Source organism: Sinohyriopsis cumingii, chromosome 1 (genome assembly GCF_028554795.1).
Source record: "Sinohyriopsis cumingii isolate HCF-2022 chromosome 1, ASM2855479v2, whole genome shotgun sequence".
In the NCBI taxonomy this organism is placed as follows: Eukaryota; Metazoa; Mollusca; class Bivalvia; order Unionida; family Unionidae; genus Sinohyriopsis; species Sinohyriopsis cumingii.
In genome coordinates, this window is record NC_142961.1 from 134320966 (window position 1) to 134341402 (window position 20437).

At 36.4% G+C, this 20437-nt stretch overlaps 1 protein-coding gene across 7 annotated transcripts in view; it reads right to left on the minus strand.

The window, feature by feature from the left end:
- Positions 1-20437, minus strand: part of LOC149807893 (phosphatase and actin regulator 2-like) — a 175204-nt gene that overhangs the window by 71422 nt on the left and 83345 nt on the right. Inside the window, exon 1 of one of the 7 annotated variants that reach the window (XM_089971744.1) lies at positions 8103-8250. The exons of the other annotated variants lie outside the window; for them this stretch is intronic. Coding sequence (XP_089827870.1) covers positions 8103-8163 — 61 coding nt within the window. The 5' untranslated portion in view covers positions 8164-8250. Of the gene's footprint in view, positions 1-8102; positions 8251-20437 lie in introns of those variants that run through there. 7 annotated transcript variants of the gene reach the window in all.

Consider the following 20437-nt stretch of genomic DNA (forward strand, 5'->3'; position numbering starts at 1 on the left):
TTTTTCAAAATTTGGGGTGTTTATTAGAGCACAATAATGAAGTAATGAAAGCTAAAGTGGTTCTTTTAATGTACTCCTATAATGCAAATATACCTTATATTCTCTAATTAGCACACACAGGGGCACTTGTTAGAACACAATAACGAAAGCTAAAGTTGTTCTTTCAATGTACTCTTATAATGACCACATGTACATCTGGGGGTCTTTATGCCACTGAATTTAGTCACTGTTAATATCAGCACAGTTAAAATGATCAATCCATGAACACATTTGCCACTCAGCAGCTGGATGAAGTATGACCTGTAAGCCTTTGAACTTAACTCCCAGCTATTGCATCATGTTTAACACTAGATGTGAGTATGTGACATCAGTAATTTATACACTGACAGTGTGATCAACTGAGACTGCTGTAGTATTTCATTTTAATTATGAATTTCAAAGCAGACCACATGTCTTAAACTGGATATTTTAAATTTTCTGTTCTCAAGAATGGGTCCATAATTTAGAGTGAAGAATTAATTAGGGAATAGATGGCATATCATTGATCATAAAATTCTAATGGCTCTTACTGACATTTTTGTATTGAAAATTAACATAATTGTTTATTTTTGGGGTTAAACACTATTTCTCAGTGACAGATAGGCTAGCCATACATGGTGGCAAGAATAACTGGTGAAGGAAGAACCAGGGAAAACCCTCCTAAGAACCACCCGCCAACAGGAAGCGACACGCAAGAAAAATTAATGTTTTGGCCATGTATGTGCGAAAAGTAAAATTAAAAAATAAATCAATTTAAAGTTTGACAATAGGTAATTATTAAATTACAAGAAATGTGTCATTTTCAGTTCCAGATTTGCTGTTGCCATAGTTTTTGTATTATCCTTCCCTAATTAACTAGTTTAATCTCAAACTAATTATTTATTTAAATAATTAATTTTTTCTCTCAGAAAACATTATAATGGAATTTCACAGAACAACAATATTTAATTCCATTCTAATGTTTTAAAAACATGTGCTGATACACAGATATACAAACCTGATGGAGTGAAGGACTGGTGTAAAGGTTTCCAGCGCGGACTAGGGGGAAATCATTTAAAAGGGTTGTTTATCAAGCCATAAATAATGTCAAGGTCTCAATGGATAGCTTCATATTTTGACACCTCCCTAATTTTTAAGGTAGAAAACCTAATTATCATAAGCCTAGAATTTATAAATACACACTGAAGCTAAATCTGTAATTTGGTTTAGATTAACTTTGAGTTAGGCTTGAAAATGGATTGGCTTGTTTGGTGACTGCCTGTCACAGTTAGACTTGCACTGGAGATCAAATGTGATAAATGGGGCTGCAAATGAACAGCCAATGTCTGTCTGCTACAGAGGTAAATATCTAAAAATCTAGATGGTTGAGGGGTGATGAAAAGTATGCTAATTTGTTATAGTACTAGTGAACTTTCTTCATGCATAAGGCACATACTGATTCTTTTAGCTGCCTTGTGACAGAAAAATATTCAAAATATCTCTTTGCTATCAAAAATGAATGTAACAAAGAAGGGTTAGTGGCAGTGTTGGTTCAGTATAAAAGCTGCCAGTTGTATAAGCAAATTAACCTGATTGCCACCATCAAAATCTCACATGCATGCTTTCTACAAAATCATTAGTTTGTTTTATTTGTATCTTCAGTGTAAAATTATTCCCATTTTTCTGCAATAGGTCATTGTCGGATGAAAATTATCACCAGATAAACTGTCCAGTGTGACCCAAACTTCCCATGTTCCAGCGTTTTTCAAAACTGATCACTTTCATTTAGGCATTATGGGACTGTGGACTACAAGTAAGATTTATTTACCTCTTAAACTGAATAGCATTACAACATGCAAAACAACACAACTCTGAAAATGGACCCCCAGATCAGGGGTGCTGCCTCTTGAGACCCCGCCATTTCACGTGCATGTAAGTGTTCTCATTGTCATTAAGTCACAATAATTTGTCAATTTCTGCAGCAAATATGTGATACTTATCTCTTTTCATAACAAACCTGTAAAATAAACACCCAAGTACATCAACTATATATGAATAATCCCATACATTCGTTTTTTTCTCCAATGGACACAACCTGTTGATATGCCAGTCGAGCTCTTTTTGCGGCTTTGGCAAAGATTTCTTTAGCCTTCCTTTTTGTCACCAGTGACTTTTTTTTTGTGCTCAATGTGCAATCATTTCTTTTCCTTCTCAATGAGAGCCTTTTTCCTTTCAAGCTGGTGCTTGTATTGGCAACATGCAGTGTGCATCTTCTGGCAGAGGGCCACATCTGTACTCTCATGCAAGAAATCTTTCTTTTGATATTAATTAACTGCACTTTTTCCAGATGTCTTCTGAGCTTCAATTTTTCCACATACAGCTCCTTTTGTAGGTGCTGTTCCAAACTCTTCCAACCACGATTACTGTTTTCTGATGACACCCAAATATACAAATCTAGCCACCCAACTGAAGTTGATGCTACCATCCAAGGTGTAGAGAGGTGCATTTCTGATGTGAAATCATGGATGACATGTAACAAGCTGCAGATGATTGATGATAAAACTGAGGCCATTCTGATCACAACACAAAGACTTCTCATTCACATCCTTTACCTCAAACAATAAATATCAGCAACACCAACATTAAATTCACACAGCCATTGCGAAGCCTAGGTGTTACTCTGGACAGTACTCTCACATTGCATCAACATGTCATGAACAAGGCTGCATATCTTGAGCTGAGACGCATCAGCTCCATTAACAAATATCTTTCAGTTGATGCCACTAAAGCACTCATGTGTTCATTAGAACTTTCAAGACTGGACTATTATAACTCAGTTCTGTCTGGTTCATCTCAATATCTACTCCAGAAACTTCAAAAAGTTCAAAACACTGCTACTCGGACCATACTTGATCAGAGCACACCTCCACGCTGTTCTGTACCCTATACTGGCTATCCATCTGATCCAGAATCAAACACAAAATTTGTTCTCTGCGCTATGTTTCAATGACAGACTCCAGTCCAACTTACCTATCCGACCTCACCCATGTGTACACACCAGCAAGATACTTACGCTCCTCTTCTGACAATCGTATACTCATTATTCCCACTATGAAAACAAAGTCATATGGATAACGTTCTCTTGCATGCCAGGTCCCGTGCAACGTGGAATGAATTGCCCACTGAACTTAGACACAAGACACAGTGATCCCATTCAAGAGTGCCCTTAAAACTCACTTATTTCGACTGCAAGAACAAACTTAAAGACCTAATAATGTTTCCTACCGGAAATATTTTCAGCATGTTTTTGTTTGTTTTCAAATTTCATGGTCTTTGTTTTTTGTAATCATATCATTATATATGCTTTTTATGTTACAGGTGTTGTCTGATGCTGTAAAGCACTTAGAGCTTCTAATGATTAGGCGCTATACAACATCGTTATTGTTATTTATTATTATTATTATTATTATTATAAATGGACCAACTAAATTTCTTTTCGCTTCAGCCATTCCCATTTCCATACGTTTTTTAAATAAACTTTTCGTGTCATGGTCTCTCTCAACAACTCAGGACACCATGTTTTGCAAGCATGCTTCTTCTTTCCATTGTCATCAATTTCCATTACACGAAGTTTCACTGGCTGAATTTAAACCTGTGACCAATCAGAATACTCTTTACAACAGTCATGTGTTCACTAATATATAAAACAAATAATTTACAAAGGTTGCTGCGGAATAGGACTGGTAAGACCGTTTTAAAAAACTGGATCGGAGATGATATAAAAAAAAAAAAGGTCTATATCAAGAAATATCTGATTCAATTCAGGAGAAAAGCGAAATTCCACTTTAAAACAGTTAAAAAAATCATCTCTGGATTCAGTAATAGAAATAAAAATGTAAGTGAATTGACACAGGTTTACAGAAAAGTTGTTATTAATTCGAGAAAGAAAACAGGATAAGCGTGGAAAATTGTAGGGCAAATGATGTTGACCCCCTATTGCTAATATGACTTTGAAAATATTCTCAGTATAAAATGCAGGTTACAATTCCCAAAAAAAGAAAAAAAAGAAAAGGAAACTGATTAGAGGCTTATTTAAAAACAAGGATGAAAAATTCTGAAATTGTAATAAGAATATAATAATAAAATATTATTATTATTGTTACTATTACTGAATCTTTATAATGGTTTTCTTCCATGATGGTCCTTATTGACCTGTTACTGGCTTTTCTGGACCGTGCCTTTTCCATATCAGTCCTCTCTGACCCGACACCCTGACATCATCAGGAGTGAGTAATTATGAACAGACCCTACTGAAATGAAATTAGACCGTTTAACCTTTCCATCACCATGGAATAATCAACCAATCAAATATCATTCAGAAGCGTTTGATGCAGAAACTTATAAAGTCAGTGTCCAAAATAAAAAACTTCTTAGGCGGTCACCATCTTTAAAATATCAACTTCCGGTTTGCATGTAAATAATGCCTCAGTTGAAATCGGATGAAGTTCAAACATTTACAGCCATTACACTTAAAATCCTTGAAGGTTTATATTGTTTACTGATTGTGCTTCAAAATTATGATCATAGTGGACTAGTGCAGAAGCTACTACTATGGAACTCAAGTTTCTGAAATTTTCAAAACAATCATAATCCTAAATTCCAGCATGTTTTTGGAACTTAATGTGATGGCACTACAAATTTAATGTATCAAGATTTTATACTGGATGCTAATTTTAAACAATAAATGAAAATAAACTTAAGAAACAGTGTAATGGAACACCCATGAAAGGCCAGTCAGCGTGGACATGAAAGTGAGGCTCTTTTTTCTTTAGGATGGAAGGAGTTGCATCCCTTGTTGGTCCACACTAATAGGAAAGCTCCAATTAAGTTTGGCCAATTTTAAACTTTGCAAAACACATATTAACAAATGTTTTTGAAAGAATTGGGCTTAGTTTAAAATTGCTTAGAAGAGATATGTTAAACTGACTTCAGTAAGTCACAAAAATTGACGAAGTAATGGGGCCACATATTTGGAACTAATCTGTTCCTCTAACACATAGACGTGACCTCCAGGTTGATTGATATATCCAAAATTTGATAGTAAATTGCCAGATCCCAGTCACTTATTTAGTGGCTATGGTGCAGAGTGTAAATGCTGAATGTCATTTACCCACTAGGTCATATTCTATTCAAACAAACATATGACAAAGTGTTCAGTGAACATTATTGTCACTTTTATCTTTATCTGAGATGTAATTTTTGCATGTTTTGAACAAGGGAATTTTAATAATTGTTGTGAAATGTTGTTATGGAAGCTGGAGAGATGTATATGGAATAATAATAATAATAATAATAATAATAATAATAATAATGATAATTATTATTATTAGTAGTAGTACTATTATTGTTTTTGTTTTTATAATCTGAACTTTATATGATTCAGTTGCAAATCCTTGGAAGTGAATTACCAGAATAAAGTACATTTTAATAATAAAAATTGTTTCAATATGCCCAATTTAAACAGATTAAAACAAACCCTTTCAACTTAAATGCCCCCACACCCTGTGGAAAAATTTTGTGATCTTTAATTGACAGTAAGAATGTGTTTTTTTCCATGTTAATTGCCATTATGTTAAGGAATTAAAAACAATAACTCAAGGGCCTGGACTCATAAAATAGACCGAGTTTACATGTCCTTTCTTACCATGCACTTTTAAGAAAATATGATTAAATGATAATATGTTTAAAGAAATTCGAGCAAGGTGGAGGGAGTGATTTCTACACATACTATTGTATTTTCCAAACAAGCTTAGTCCCATACATATCTTTGATGTAAACTGGACCTAATGACCTTTGAATATCACTTTGGTTAGGTGCTTTTTCAGCAGTTTAATGGACAAACAAATCAAATTCTGGGTGATATTTTTTGTTGCTGTTGTTGTTGTAGGGTTTAATGCCATTTTTCAGCACAACATAGGCTATACATGGCAGCCAGTATAAATGGAGCAGGAAGAACTGGGAAAACCCCAGAAAGAACCACCAACCCACGAGAAGCTATTGGCAAGCTTTCTCAAATACCCACACTGGGCGAACCCGAGACTCGAACCCACGCAGATAGAGGTGAGATGGTAATGATCCATAATGGTGAGTGCTTAAGACCACTTGGACACCCCTTAGGTGATATAATGTTCCCTGAGAACTCCAATGACCAATATATGGTGTTCCAATCAAAACCTTAGATAACAGGACATGTCTGGCAAACACAGGGATTTCAGGATCACTGTTGTTGATAGAGAAGCATAATTTCACCATAAATAAGAGTTCCTTGAAGGAACAGACACTCTATTATCTGAAATGAATTTCCAAGAATCTACATAAGATATCAGATCGGAATCATTTTCAATATGGACCATCTGGATAATATCAGAAGTCTTCCAGTGAAAAACCTAATGTTGATACGACTTCAATTTAGGAGGAATAGTAGTAACATAATTTCTACAGGACCGCCATGCAGGCCATACTGGATATCAGACTGGCACTATTTTCATTCTGGACCAGTCAGACTTCATAAGAGGTCTTTTGGGAAAACCCCAAGTTGATAAAAAGTCAGACTTTCAGCATTTTCATTCACGACCAACTAGGCATCATTTTTAGTCTACTGGTGAAAGCCTAATGTCAATATGACTTTCCAGTCAGGAGTAGCAAAACAATTTTCAAGATTGCTGCCAAAATGGCCATATCAGACATGAATTTGACACCACTTAGTACCAACTGGACACCATCAGAAGACTTATGGTGAAAACCAATGTCAATATGTTTTTCTGTCTAGAAGTAGCAGTACAATTTTCAAGATGCCACTGCGGTGGCCATCCTGGATATCAAATGGGCACAATTTTTTATTTCAGACAAACTAGACATCATATGAAGCCTTTTGGTCAAAACCCCAAATCAAAATAACTTTCAATTCAGGAGTAGTAGTAAAAAGAGTTCTAGTGGTTAGAGCATCTGCCTTGGATGCAGGAGGTCGCGGGTTTGAACCCCATGTATCTGTTAATATGTGCATCTTTGGAAGATAATATTTCACAGATTTCACTGCAATCCACTTAAATTTCTGAGACTTGCATTCACATGATTCTGGGGGCCCCAAGTGGCAGAGTGGTCTAAAGCACTCTCCATTATGGATCACTGCCATCTCACCTCTGTCTGCGTGGGTTTGAGTCTCCGATTCAGCTGATGTGGGTATGTGAGAAAGCTTGCCAGTAGCTTCTCGTGGGTCTGTGGTTCTTTCTGGATTTTCCCGGGTTCTTTCTCCACCATTAATACTGGCCGCCATGTATAGCCTATTGTGTGCTGAAAAATGGCATCAAACCCTACAATAACTACACATGATTCTGTTATACATCGCATTTAGCTATATGACAAAAAGGGCAATATCTCTAACAAACATCACAGAAGCAAAGTGATTTGTTGAAATGCACATCTTTAGATGATGACCATAATAATTACCAAGTCTGTTTAGTTTCTGTGAGAAAATAGTTTTCATGCAACCAAGGGGTCCTGTGTGGCTGAGTTATCTAATGTTCATCTTTACTGATCACTGCCATCTCACCCATGTCTACGTGGATTCTAGTCTCTGGCTCTGCCAATATGGGTATATGAGAAAGTTTGCTAGTAGTTTCCCATGTTTCCATGGTTCTTTCCAGGGTTTCCCATAGGTTCTTCCTCCACTAGTTATACTGGCTGCCATGAATAGCCTATCCTGTGCTGAGAAATTGCATTAAACCCCAAATGGCAAACAACCACCAAAAAAAGAGAACCATCTTTCATAAGTCCACACTTTCAGTCTCACTTGCAAAGTGAGTCTCTTTTGAGCAGAGTTCAGTTGTGCTCATTTCTAAAATTGTCTCACAACTTGCTGAAATCAATCTGCCTTGAGTACCTGACAAAATATTTTATTCCCCCCCCCCCCACCAACCAGTTTGACATTCATCTGCCATTTCATAATGAATGGAAATCTTGCAACTACAGTCCTTAACAGGCATGACCTTTCCAAAGCACAGATTTATGCACATGCATACCTTTACCTGCATTTGAGCAAGCTAATCCCATTCCTAGTACACATATCAATCTATCCCCAACATCCATTCAGAATAAAACGCTCCATAGGTCTGATAATTTTGCTTTCAATACAAGTTTAACTTGGGACTAGTTCCAAGTGAATACTGGCTGCTAAGCTAACGACAATGAAACTATTACCAGTCCTAATGTGATACATCACAAACACAACACCTCCTTCCCCATATTATAACACTGAGGCCAGTAGGTAGATGCTGCTGTGGCTTCACTTTCAGTACCATATTCCACATAATAATTGCCTTGCAGATCTCGTAAAATACATATGCCACACATTTCATATACTATTTTTTCTGTATAAACAGAAAAATTCACATACTCTTTCATCCAGCATGATTAGTAGCAATTAATTTTTTTTGATCCCCTTTGTTTCTCCGTAAGCATCTTTAACAATAGATATACTGAAGAAAAAGATAATTGAGCAACATCTGCACACCTCCATTATCATTCCGAACGGTCAGCTGCTATGTGCTTCAGTTTGAATACTGTATTTGACCTATAAATTACCCCTTACTCTGCAATAATCCAGCCCTAGTATCCTTCCTGAAAGATGTACCACCAATCATAAGACTTCATTTCCCAATTTTGCACACATCACTACCGCTTCAGTTTCAATACGGTATTCTCCTTTTTAATTATCAACTGCACTGTATACTCAAATAACACTATTATAAGCACACTTCCTTCCTCATTTTACATGCAAAATCCATCTGGCCAAATGTTACATACTTGGACTAACACAATCTAATGAAATTTTCATACACAATACCATTCTAACCTACAACAATGTGCAACATCTCAGCATTACTTGTATAAAGTGGCCAGAATCATGAACAGCATAATGCAGGATAATAATAATAATAATAATAATAATATTAATGATGTCCTTAAGGTTCTAAATATGACTAAATTAGGAAGATCTAATCTACCTTGAGGCCATATGATAACATTACAAAATACAAGGATAAACATGTGACAGTTTACTGAATCTGCAAACTTAATTGAACTACTGGTACTCACAGGAAATGGTGGACACAATACTTAACTGTTATATTTCATCTAAGCAACCATACTTTCACAATAGGATCTGACAATTTTTGCTTGTTTTATTTCCTTTCAAAGTTTATTCCATAAAGGTGCACTTGAATACTGATAATTTCTTTTGAGATTTAACTTAAAATGATGCATGATAAAACTCAATTTCGTTCTGATAAGCTTCCAATACAAAATTGACAGCAAGGTGGGCAGAGTGATCTGCCTTGATCCAAGAGGTCAATTCTTGTTCTTGACTGACTATAAACCATTTTCAGGTGATTACACATAAAAACAAAAACCCTATAATTATCAGGTTCCCACTCCAGGTTTTTCCCAAGATGAAACTGACTGTTTTCAAGATTCATTTGATCCTTACTTAATACAAGGGGTTAAGAAAAGTGCATGTTTAAAATCAAAAGCAGTATCAACTTTGAAGCTCCACTGTTAAATCTGACTTAGACATTCGCCCATTTACTGAAACAAAGGATGCATCAATCGAAACAAGTCACTATAACTACTGAACTTCATATAGGTTTGCACGAAATTTACTTTAATTTACAGATAAAAATGTTAACTTTACTCTGCTTAACTACAAATGTTGGTATGAAGAACGTTCTGTTTTATGTTTATAGCAGGAGTCCTAAAAGATTGTTTACGTTTGTATAAAAATAGGATGCTATACTAACAGTGCTTTAAAAAATAATTCACTGGCACCCAATGCAAGTTTGATATAACGGGTTTAAATCTGCCATTTTTGGTCTGAATGTACTGTTTACATCATATGAACCCATTTTAATATTAAGTTTGCATCACTTATCTGTGTAACAAAGCCAAGTGAGCTTTTTTCCTTTGTGACATATTCTGGACTGAACAGTAGGCTAAAACTGACAAAAGTAATTGATAATTGACATATGCTTGATGTTAAGCAAACATGAGCTACAGAGCTTGCTAAGAGTTGAAAAAATTCATACAAATATTCTCAAGGTGCAAATCTGCATCCACTCGGCCCAGGGACAAGTACAAACATTTCCCTTGGCACAGCCAATTTTACGCTGTCGGGATAAAAAACAAGTGGTTTCCACAAGTTCTGCTTATGTCTTGTTGCTGTCCTAACATCTATTTTCAATGTAATCTGACTATGGACTGTACATTAAATGCAGTCAATGTCAAGACCACCAGTGCATACTTGGGGAAGTACAATAGGTCCAATGCAGCCTCTGCAAATCGAAAGAGACAATTGATGGAAGCAACCATCTTGCCCCAGAGATGCATCCCATGATCAGGTTTCTGCTGAGAAGGTCCTGGACTTTTTAAAAGTGTACTATTTATATAATATTTTTTTGTCTATTTAAAGGATTTTTACCCATGTTGTCATTATCTTTCCTTTGTATGCCTTTGTAACGATACATGAACTTACTCGGCAGTACATAACCAAGACTGTGATGATGTGCTGTTAAACCACATTACAGTATATTCAATTATGTTGCAAGATGCAACAATCATATTACGTTACCCTAATTGAGCTAGTCCATAAGGTAGCATGACATTGTCTCCCCTGATCAGCTCCATAACAAGTAATCACATTCTGCTTCATATGCAGTATATGACTAGGATAAATATGGTATTACAGAAGAACAATGAGGTCAAAGGCCAAGTCCTGTATACATAACAAGTACTCAAGGTTCAGACTAAAAAGCCATGAGCTTGCCAAAAGCCTATTATCTTATTGGTGCCATCCATTCAGTAAAATGTATGCCAAAAGCCTGTCAAGAAATCAAAATAAATGTTAATTTCTTTGGTTTACTTGCAATTACAAGCTAGGAGATTGGCTGAAATCAAGAACCCCTTTTCTCTATTTACAACAAATGCCACAAAAAAGTAAAAACATAAAGCCACTTTCTCTTTCCTTGGATGCATATGTACAGGAATATCATTATAAATACCACCTATACAAAGCAGATGGAAGGTATTATTTGAACAAAGGTACAGAGAAATGGCACAGTTTATGCCAGGCCCCATGTTCAATAATCCTAGAAGGATGTTGTTGGCTCTGGAGATTACTGACCAAAAGGGTCTTTAATTAAACTTAATCAGCAGAAACCATTTGTTTGTTATCAGACATACCATGACTGTGACCTCTGACCTTCTGGCCCCAGAATCAATAGGTTTCTTTATTATCTTTGAGGGAAGTCATCCATAAAGTATGATCATAGAAGTTGTTCTGAAAAACATGTTTTTATTATATAGTCACATTGATCATGACCTTTAAACTTTTGACCCCTAAATCAAGGGGCCTCATCCTTACCTTAGGTGCAAGTCATCCACAAAAATTTCATCAAGGAAAATGTTCTAGAACAAAAGTTATTCTGTGGATTTTTTAAATTTGTTCAATGACCTTGACCACTGATCTTCTGACTCCAGAATCAATAGGCTTTTTCCTTACCCCAAGTACAAACATCCACTAAGTTTGGTCCATCTATGTGATGCAGAACCAACTGTGAAAAAACTATTTTTATTCTTTCAGTCAGTGACCTTAATTGGTAGAGTGATCAAAGGCACTCACCTTTACTGATCAGTGACATATGGGTGTGGCCAACGTATGTGAGAAAACTTGCCAATAGCTTCCTGTGGGTTGGTGGTTCTTCCTAGATTTTTTCTAGGTTCTTTCTTTACCAAATATACTGGCTGCCATGTATAGCCTATCTTATACAGAAAAATGGCATTAATCCATAATAACAACATCAGTGACCTTGATGATTGACCTTTTGATCTTAAAAAGAATAGGTTCTCCCTTACCCCAAGTGCAAGCTATGAACAAATTCTGGTAACTGCAGGTAGTGAACAACTCGAGTTATTGTGCTAAAACCATTTTTCTTCTTTCAGTTACAGTGACCTCAACCTTTGACCTTCAGACCCCAGTTTCAATAGGATTCTTCTTTAGCCCAAGTGCAAGCTATCCACAAAGTCTAGTAACTATAGATGGTGGACAACTGAAGTTATTGTGGAGAAACAAAATTGGTAACAGACAGTGAGACCGGTTGACTGAAAGGCATACTGACCATATCATGGCATAAAATGCTCCACCTTACAGTGGGCATATAAACAAACATCCATCCTGCACAACCAAAACTGACCTTTTTTAAAACAATGTATTACAACTTGGCTCTTAGCAGTTATGAAATCTTTGAAAGACAAAAAAGTCTCACAAAAGTTGATATTTTAGCAGTGTATTTACTGGCGCAGACCCAGAAGCTTGCCTGCACACTTTTAGGTGGACAGAAGCTTGCCTGCACACCTTCAGGTAGACAGAAGCCAAAACCAATGGCTACAACCTCTAAGGATACTGTCTGCATTATAAATGCTTCACTTATTTCTACAAACCAACTTGTATCATATATCAATTTAAAAACTGAATTTATCCCATGACAAGACCTGGAGACAAGCATAATAAATTTGTCAAAAAACAGGTGGTCTCATAATTATACCTGGATATCCTTACTAATTATTTCCAAACTTTTGCAAACTTTAGGGTGAGCTTATAATTTAAGCAATGGTTTGTGCGTGTGTGTGTGTGATTTGGATTTTTAACATAGCTTTAACAATTTTTCAATCATATCACTATGTCTGCAGTGTGACAGTTTATAGTGATGTCTAGCACTGGGGCATCATGCCGCAGACATGTAGCACAATGTCCCACTTAGTCAAATTATCCTGACACCAGGCAGACCAGTCCTAACACGAACCTCTTAATGTTGAGCGCAAAGCGAGGCAGCTGTTAGTACCATTTCTGTAAGTCTTTGGTATGACTTGGCCGGGGATCGAACCCACGACTTCCCGCATCTGAGGAGGACACTCTAACCACTAGGCCACTGGAGCAGTAAGCATGGGTTTAGCATTGGACTTAAGTTTGTGATGATTTCCGACCTGAATGAAAGTAAAAGGATGGTACTCTGATCACAGGAACCATCACCTGTAAACACATGCACCATGCTTTATCTGCCAAAAATTAAAAGCACTGGTTTCCATATTTAGCTTCAACAAACCGAACATTGATTGGATGATTGTATAAATCCATTGTAGGATATGCTAAATTCCTGGAACAATCAAAATCTGTGTCTTCCATTTCTTTTTTCTCTCTTTCTTTCAAGGGTTCAAGGGCTGGATCAGGTCAAGTGATTCAAGGAAAGGGGTTGGGTTTCCAAACTTTCAAAAGAGCAATGACTTCCTTTAATGGCACCAAAGCAAAAGTCAAGTGTGTCTATTTACTCAAAGTGTGCAAAATACCAATTAAATGTGAGCAAGAATAAAACAATAGCCAAATTTCAAAAGACAAGTGACTGGGTTTTTTTTGTTGTGTTTTTCTTTTAAAAGTTGGGGGTTCTACACACTCTGGAAATCCCACCACCACCACCAATCATACTGGTCAGCCACCTGTGGCTGAGTGGTCCAAAGCCACTGCCTTTACCACTCACCAAAGCCACTGCCTTTAACACTCACTGCTATCTCATCTTGGCCAATATGGGTATCTTCCTGTCAGTTGGCCTTTCTTACCAGGGTTCCCCAGATACTTCCTCCACCAGTTATCAGTGGTGTCATTAGTTGCCAGGTCCGGGGATTTACTCCAGCAACTTTGCTGCTAACACACCTCCTATATACAGTAAATTGACAAACATTTTTGAAGAAAAGAGTATCACCCCCCTCCGATTTGTGGAAAACCCTTGTACTTGTAAAATTAATGAACACTCTGAGTTATACTGGCTGCCATGTATAGCCAATATATACCATATATTCCCTAATTAATAACTGCTTTCTTTCTAAGAACAAAATTTTAAAAATGCTGTGTAAGACCTGTGCTTTTCAATACCATCTGCTGCAGACCTATGGTTACAACAAAATGCTACAGCAGTCTCTTTTGATTACACTGTTACAATGTATATATCAATGTATAAATTACAAATGTCACAGGCACTGGTGTAGTGTTAAACATGCTGCAATAGCTAGGAGGCAAGTTCTATTTCAGCCAGCTGCTGAGTGGGAAAATGTGTTCATGGATTGATCATTTTAACTATGCTGATATTTACAATGACTGAATTCAGTGACATAAAGACCCCCCAGATGTATATGTGGTCATTATATGAGTACATTGAAAGAACAACTTTAGCTTTCATTATTGTGCTCTAACAAGTGCCCCTGTGTGTGCTAATTAGAGAATATAAGGTATATTTGCATTATAAGAGTACATTAAAAGAACCACTTTAGTTTCATTACTTCATTATTGTGCTGTAATAAACACCCCAAATTCTGAAAGTGCTAATTAGAGAATACAATGTATATTTACATTGAGTAGAACATCAAAGGGTCAAAATGGCATGGCACCTTCAAGATCATATTAATCTTTTTGTTCTGAATCTGTGTTTTCTTGAAAATCTTACATGTGAAATTCAACACTGAACACATTAACTTTTTTGACATTTTCACCTGAAAATCGAGTAGGAAACTCATTTTGAAAGCTATTTCTTAACAGACTCGAAAACACCAAATCCTCGGTCATCTTTCAATAACATACTGCCTAGTTGTGTTAGAAACATCATTTTTCATTGGCTATTTGACTCGCACATGAGAAGAAAGGTAAAAGTTGGAGTTTTTTGTTTTTTTGCTAAACGGAGCCATTATTTTTGTATGGAGACCACTCTTCATTCCAAATGCCCATCTTATCCTACTTTTTACAAAGGCACATCTGTCTGTTTGCAGTTCATACCGGTTTGCCTTAGATCTGAGACCCAAAAGTTTAAAATCTGGAAACAAAATCGGATTCTGACCAAGGGGGAATTTTGGGTTAAAAAAAAGTTGGGTCCAAAAAAATGAGGTTTTTCTCTCTGTATTTTGTAGTGCAACTAGATATTCCAGATTATTTGGTATCATGGTAGAGCTACATCTGTTTACCTTTCTATAACACGATCCACTTTAGTGTATCATGCATGACCATGACGCTACAGAGCTCAGCAGTAGGCTACTACCTCCTGTCCCGTAAAGTCGTCGCGAGTGGTTAATGTGTTAAGGGATGCAGATTGTGTTTTCTTTGAATGCCATTATTGGATGGTATGCATTTTTAGGGCTGGTTTTAATACTGTCAAGGAACAACAATTATTATTATTATTAAAGACTAAAATTCTTTGAAATTTACAAATTGTGGATGCTGAAATTAGGCAGATTCAGCAGGTACCAGGATACAGCTGGTACACAATTGAACATGACCTTGTTGTTTATTTCATTTAAAGGATTGAAAGACAATGCTATAATGCTTATTTTTGAACAGTTTATATCATTTAGTTTACGCTTCATTATACTGTTTTCCTGAAATGAGTCTGCCCCATGATAAACCTTTCCCAGAGTATACACTGCACTTCACCAATAATATCAAGCCCTCTTGATTCCGCATAAGGAATGTCTGGCTAGTAAATATGTACTTTTTATGTTCAGCATGGAAGTGCTGTGCTCAAGAATTTGAACTGCAAAGCACAGTCACTGTGAACAAAACTGAAATTGCATGGAGGTTATGTAAAACACAGTGTGACCCTGCTATAACATGGTGGTTGAGGTCCACAGAACCCAAATGTGTTCTAGACCGAACCATGCTATAACCAACCAAGTCTGTTAGCTAAAGAAAATGTTGCATAAACCAAAAAATGATGTGGGGCAAGTGGGTGCTACAAGTGTGCACAAAAAATACGTGCTTTTGATTAAATGAGGATAAAACTAGCCTGAAATACACTTGCATATTGACAACTTAATCTGTGCAGTACAGTTCATAATGTGTTAAGTACTCTACATGTACAGTGGAACCCCGCTATAACGCGCCCCGCCATAACGCGAATTCGGATATAACGCGGTCGTAGCATGGCTCCCGAAATTTCGTATATTCATTCACACATGGAGAAAAAAAATTTGGAGAAAAGTAAAAAAAAACAAAACAAGAAATTAACTTCATTTTGGGCATGAGATTAGTTGTGACTTTTAAAATAATATGATCGTGGCATGGTTCCTGAAATTTGAAATTCATTTACGTGTATTTTTATCGGACCGTGAAAATATTTGTTTAACGTACGAGAAATAGTGTGTAAAACGTTTATTATAATTTGGTGGAAGAATTCGCGCATGACTTTTAATAATAAACGATCGGAACTTAACAATTTATCCTGGTTCTTTAAGTGATTTTGGAGAAGTGATCGTGTATGAATTCTAAAATAATACGATATATATAACGTACGAGAAATAGTGTGTACAACGCTTGGCTTCTGAAATTTATCAATTTGAACAGGTTGTGGTGAAGCTCCGTATTCTACTCTAGAAGAGAAAACTGGTTTCATTAGGTTTTTGAATTGTTAAGCCGAAGTAAACATTATCGGAAGTGTTACTTATTACGGATCCATGAGTAAAGCCAGTAAATCGTCTTTGTGATTGTCTTCCATGAATTCTGTATACAGTCGTTGCTCAAACAATAGCTGACATGGGCTTCTTATTTAACTGCAATCACAGCCAAGCAGCAGACAAAGTTGTGGTTGATACAAGAGTCGCACAATTTAATAAACATCAAAGGACGAAAGCCGCCAACATGTATGCTGTGCTTGGCGGTGTGATCAAACAACAAACAGTTGAAAGTAAATAATATCCACTTTATTATCTGTAAATTAAAAGGGTATGAAATTGTACATCCGTTCAGCTTAATTTTGTTTTATATAAAAAGTGATTCGTAACCATTGCAGGCCTTCATTACTTAGTTATTGAGCTTTATCTGTGTACGTTGTTTGCTTATATAAAAAATATTTTACTGTTATGGAAAAGCAAGTTCAAAAACGCAAGTCGTTTTCTGCTAAAGAGAAACTGTATGCCCTAGATCAACTAAAGAAGGGCAAACAACAAACTCAGCTTGCCAGAGATCTAGGAATTGGCGAGTCCACTTTGCGAGGGTGGAAAACAGATGAAGGAAAGCTCCGTAGTCTACCCAACATTCTTGAAGAGGAAACTGGTTTACAGCGTAAAAGGGTTAAGTTAGCTAATGACAATGTCCTAGATTCAGCTTTGTACCAATGGTTTGTACAAGCTCGCTCAGAAGGTGTTCTAATTTCTGGCCCAATTCTGAAAGCCCAAGCAGAGAAATTTGATCGCCGTATCAATGGAGATGATTCCAAATTTAAGGCGAGTAATGGCTGGCTAGACAGATTCAAGAAAAGGCACGCTATCAGCCAAGTTCTTGTGTCTGGGGAAATCCGCTCCGCTGACAAAGAGGCTGCCAATTCCTACCCGATTGGGCTTAAAAAGTTGCTGGAGGACGGTTGCTACACAGCCGACCAAGTTTACAACTGCGATGAGACTGGTTTATGTTATAAAATGTTACCCGATCGCACCCTTGCAACCAAGACTGACAGTCACAAACGAGAAGGTTTCAAGAAGAGGAAGGACAGAGTGACTCTCTTATTTTGTGTTAACAAGTCTGGCAGCCACAAAGTCAGACCTCTGATGATTGGAAAATCGAAAGCTCCCAGATGTTTTCATCATGTAAATATGAAGGCACTTCCATTTCAGTACACTAACAGCAAGAATGCTTGGATGAATAGCTCCATATTTGACGACTGGTTTCACAAAACATTCGTTCCAGATGTTCGGGCTCATTTACGAAAACTCAAGCTGGAGGAAAAAGCTCTCCTCCTGCTGAATAATTGCCCTGCCCACCCCCCAGCGGAAAATCTTGTCAGCAGTGATGGCAAGATCAAAGTTTCGTACCTCCCGAAAAACACTACGTCAGAAATCCAGCCACTTGACCAAGGCATAATTTCCGTATTTAAACAAAATTATCGCCGTGAAATGATAAAGGGAATGGTAGCAGATAATAACGCATCCGTCGACACATCATTGGCATTACTCAACTTAAAAGAAGTATTAATTTAGCAGTTTTCACATGTTTCTTTTGATGTTCACAAAATCTGAAATAAAAGTTATTTGCACGCTGAAATCATGCGTTGATTGTTAATTATTCTTGCAGTTGTCGCATATGATAAAATTTTAGCGGTATGAAATTTGTACAGACACCGTATGTAGACCCGGGAATAGCTGCATGCAATGACCGTATGATATCAGACGGCAAGTAAATGGTTTCAATATTTTGTTCATCCTATATTTTACACGACGAATTCAGACTATTACAAAATTATTGAATATTTTAAATCTGTACGATTTTCAATGAAATTACATCCATTATGGATGAACTGCATGCCACGACGGCACGGTAGCATACGGTGTTGATACACTTTTCATGATATAGCGATAGTCTGGTATTATCGGTCAATCTGTAATATCGTTCAAACAAATAAAAATTAGTAAATGTTTTTAATGCACAGTAATAACCTATAAATATATTAGCCTTCGATTATTTTGAATATATCTTAATTAATGCATTCCAGTTAATATTCATCTGATGATAAGCCGACTTTTGATCATTGTACATGTATACACGTATATGTTCTCGGAAAAAAAGTTAAATATTGTAAAACCCCGCATTAACGCGACCCCGCTTTTAACGCGATCCGATTTTATGGACCCCGATCATCGCGTTATAGCGGGGTTCCACTGTATATGAAAAATCCATGAATTCGAGTATAGACATTATAAAACTGATGTTTCAGTCACATACCATTAGAATACATCAATATATTCAGAACAGTTCGAGCGATCTATATCCCATTGTCAACAAATTTGTCACCAAACAAATTCACTATATTTTTGCCAGTATCAAAGTGGTCATAGTTGTTCACATGCTAAGTACTTAACTGACCTAGATTTCAGTCAGCTGGGGACAGCTATTATCTTGCTGAGGCTACCCAGGGGATGAGGCCATTTATACGGAAATGAAAACTTGAACAAATTAAAAAGTAACTTGATACTCAGATATCTAATGTTTCAAAAGACTGGAAATTTAATTTGCTTTTTATGTTGCCTTTTGTTGTGATCTTAAGCATAAACATTTTGCCTGCAAAAAGGAAACTTTAATGGACTATAAAAGTCTTCCTTCATTTGGAAAAATGTAACGATCCATCAGATTCCATTGCATTTAAGTTTGGTGATGACTTCCTTTGATGAAAGCTGCTTTATTTTTTATTGAAGATTGTAGTTGGCTGGCTTGGATGATGCGTGCATGTGCTACTGAAATTACAACTAAAGAACAAATTTGTAAGATCTCACAAATGCCCATTTGTTATCCTCGTGGGCAACATCAAATATCTGTAGAACATTGATTAAGACTACATTTTATTGGCTTAGTATTTATACAGAACTAACAGTGCTTCCAAGGTAATCAGCTTTCTTTGAAGTTTCAGCAAAACTGTTTTTCTGGGTAGGTAAAAAACATTAGCAGTTGTTTGGGGTTGGTTGTAGCAGTGTATCCCCCAGGGGCATAAAATTGAGGGTTTAAAAAAAACCTTGGTGTCAAAACTGGGGGTCAAATAAAAATAGTGGGGGTCAAAAATGTATCGAAAATTTTTCATCTGACCCGTATGTTTTCAGCTTGAAATAGGATATTGCAACTTCCACAACATACTCTCTCTTTCTCTCTCTCTAATCATATAAATAAACCAACATGCACTTTTAACAAGCAAATGCATCATCCATTCAAAGGTTAATTGTATTAGTTTTTCTTTTGAAGTCGTACTTTTAACAGACTCCTTATAATTTTTCTGAAGCAATATTATAGACCAACACATTACATATAAGCCAATACAAACAGCCAAATAAATCTTTTTAACCAAATGGCAGTTAATTTACTGCCTGTCATAAAATGTGTACTATCATTGGTTTCATTGTACTTCGTCCAAGAAAAAATTTATCCAGAAATCAAGGAGGATAATGATTCATCTTCTTTCTAAGAAGTTACACTTGAACTTGAAGATCTTTCTTTTATTGCAGCAAAGCTAAAAAAAGCTAAAAAAAAAAAAACCATCCAAATTTGCAATTACCCTTTGTAATCCAAATAACACATTTGTCTCGGCCAGTTTACTGATTTCTTTGTTGTGAAAGAATGTCTTGGGTTATAATGTGTTCTCCAGCTATCTTGTGGCAAAGGAGGGCAGATTTAAAATTTTTTTTTTAAAACCCTGTCACTAAAGGATTATTCACTTTTGCAGTCTTCGCAATCACACGATTAGAAGTCACACTGGTAATCCTAATGGATGTGCTGTATTCCAGTCAAGAGAATTATTGT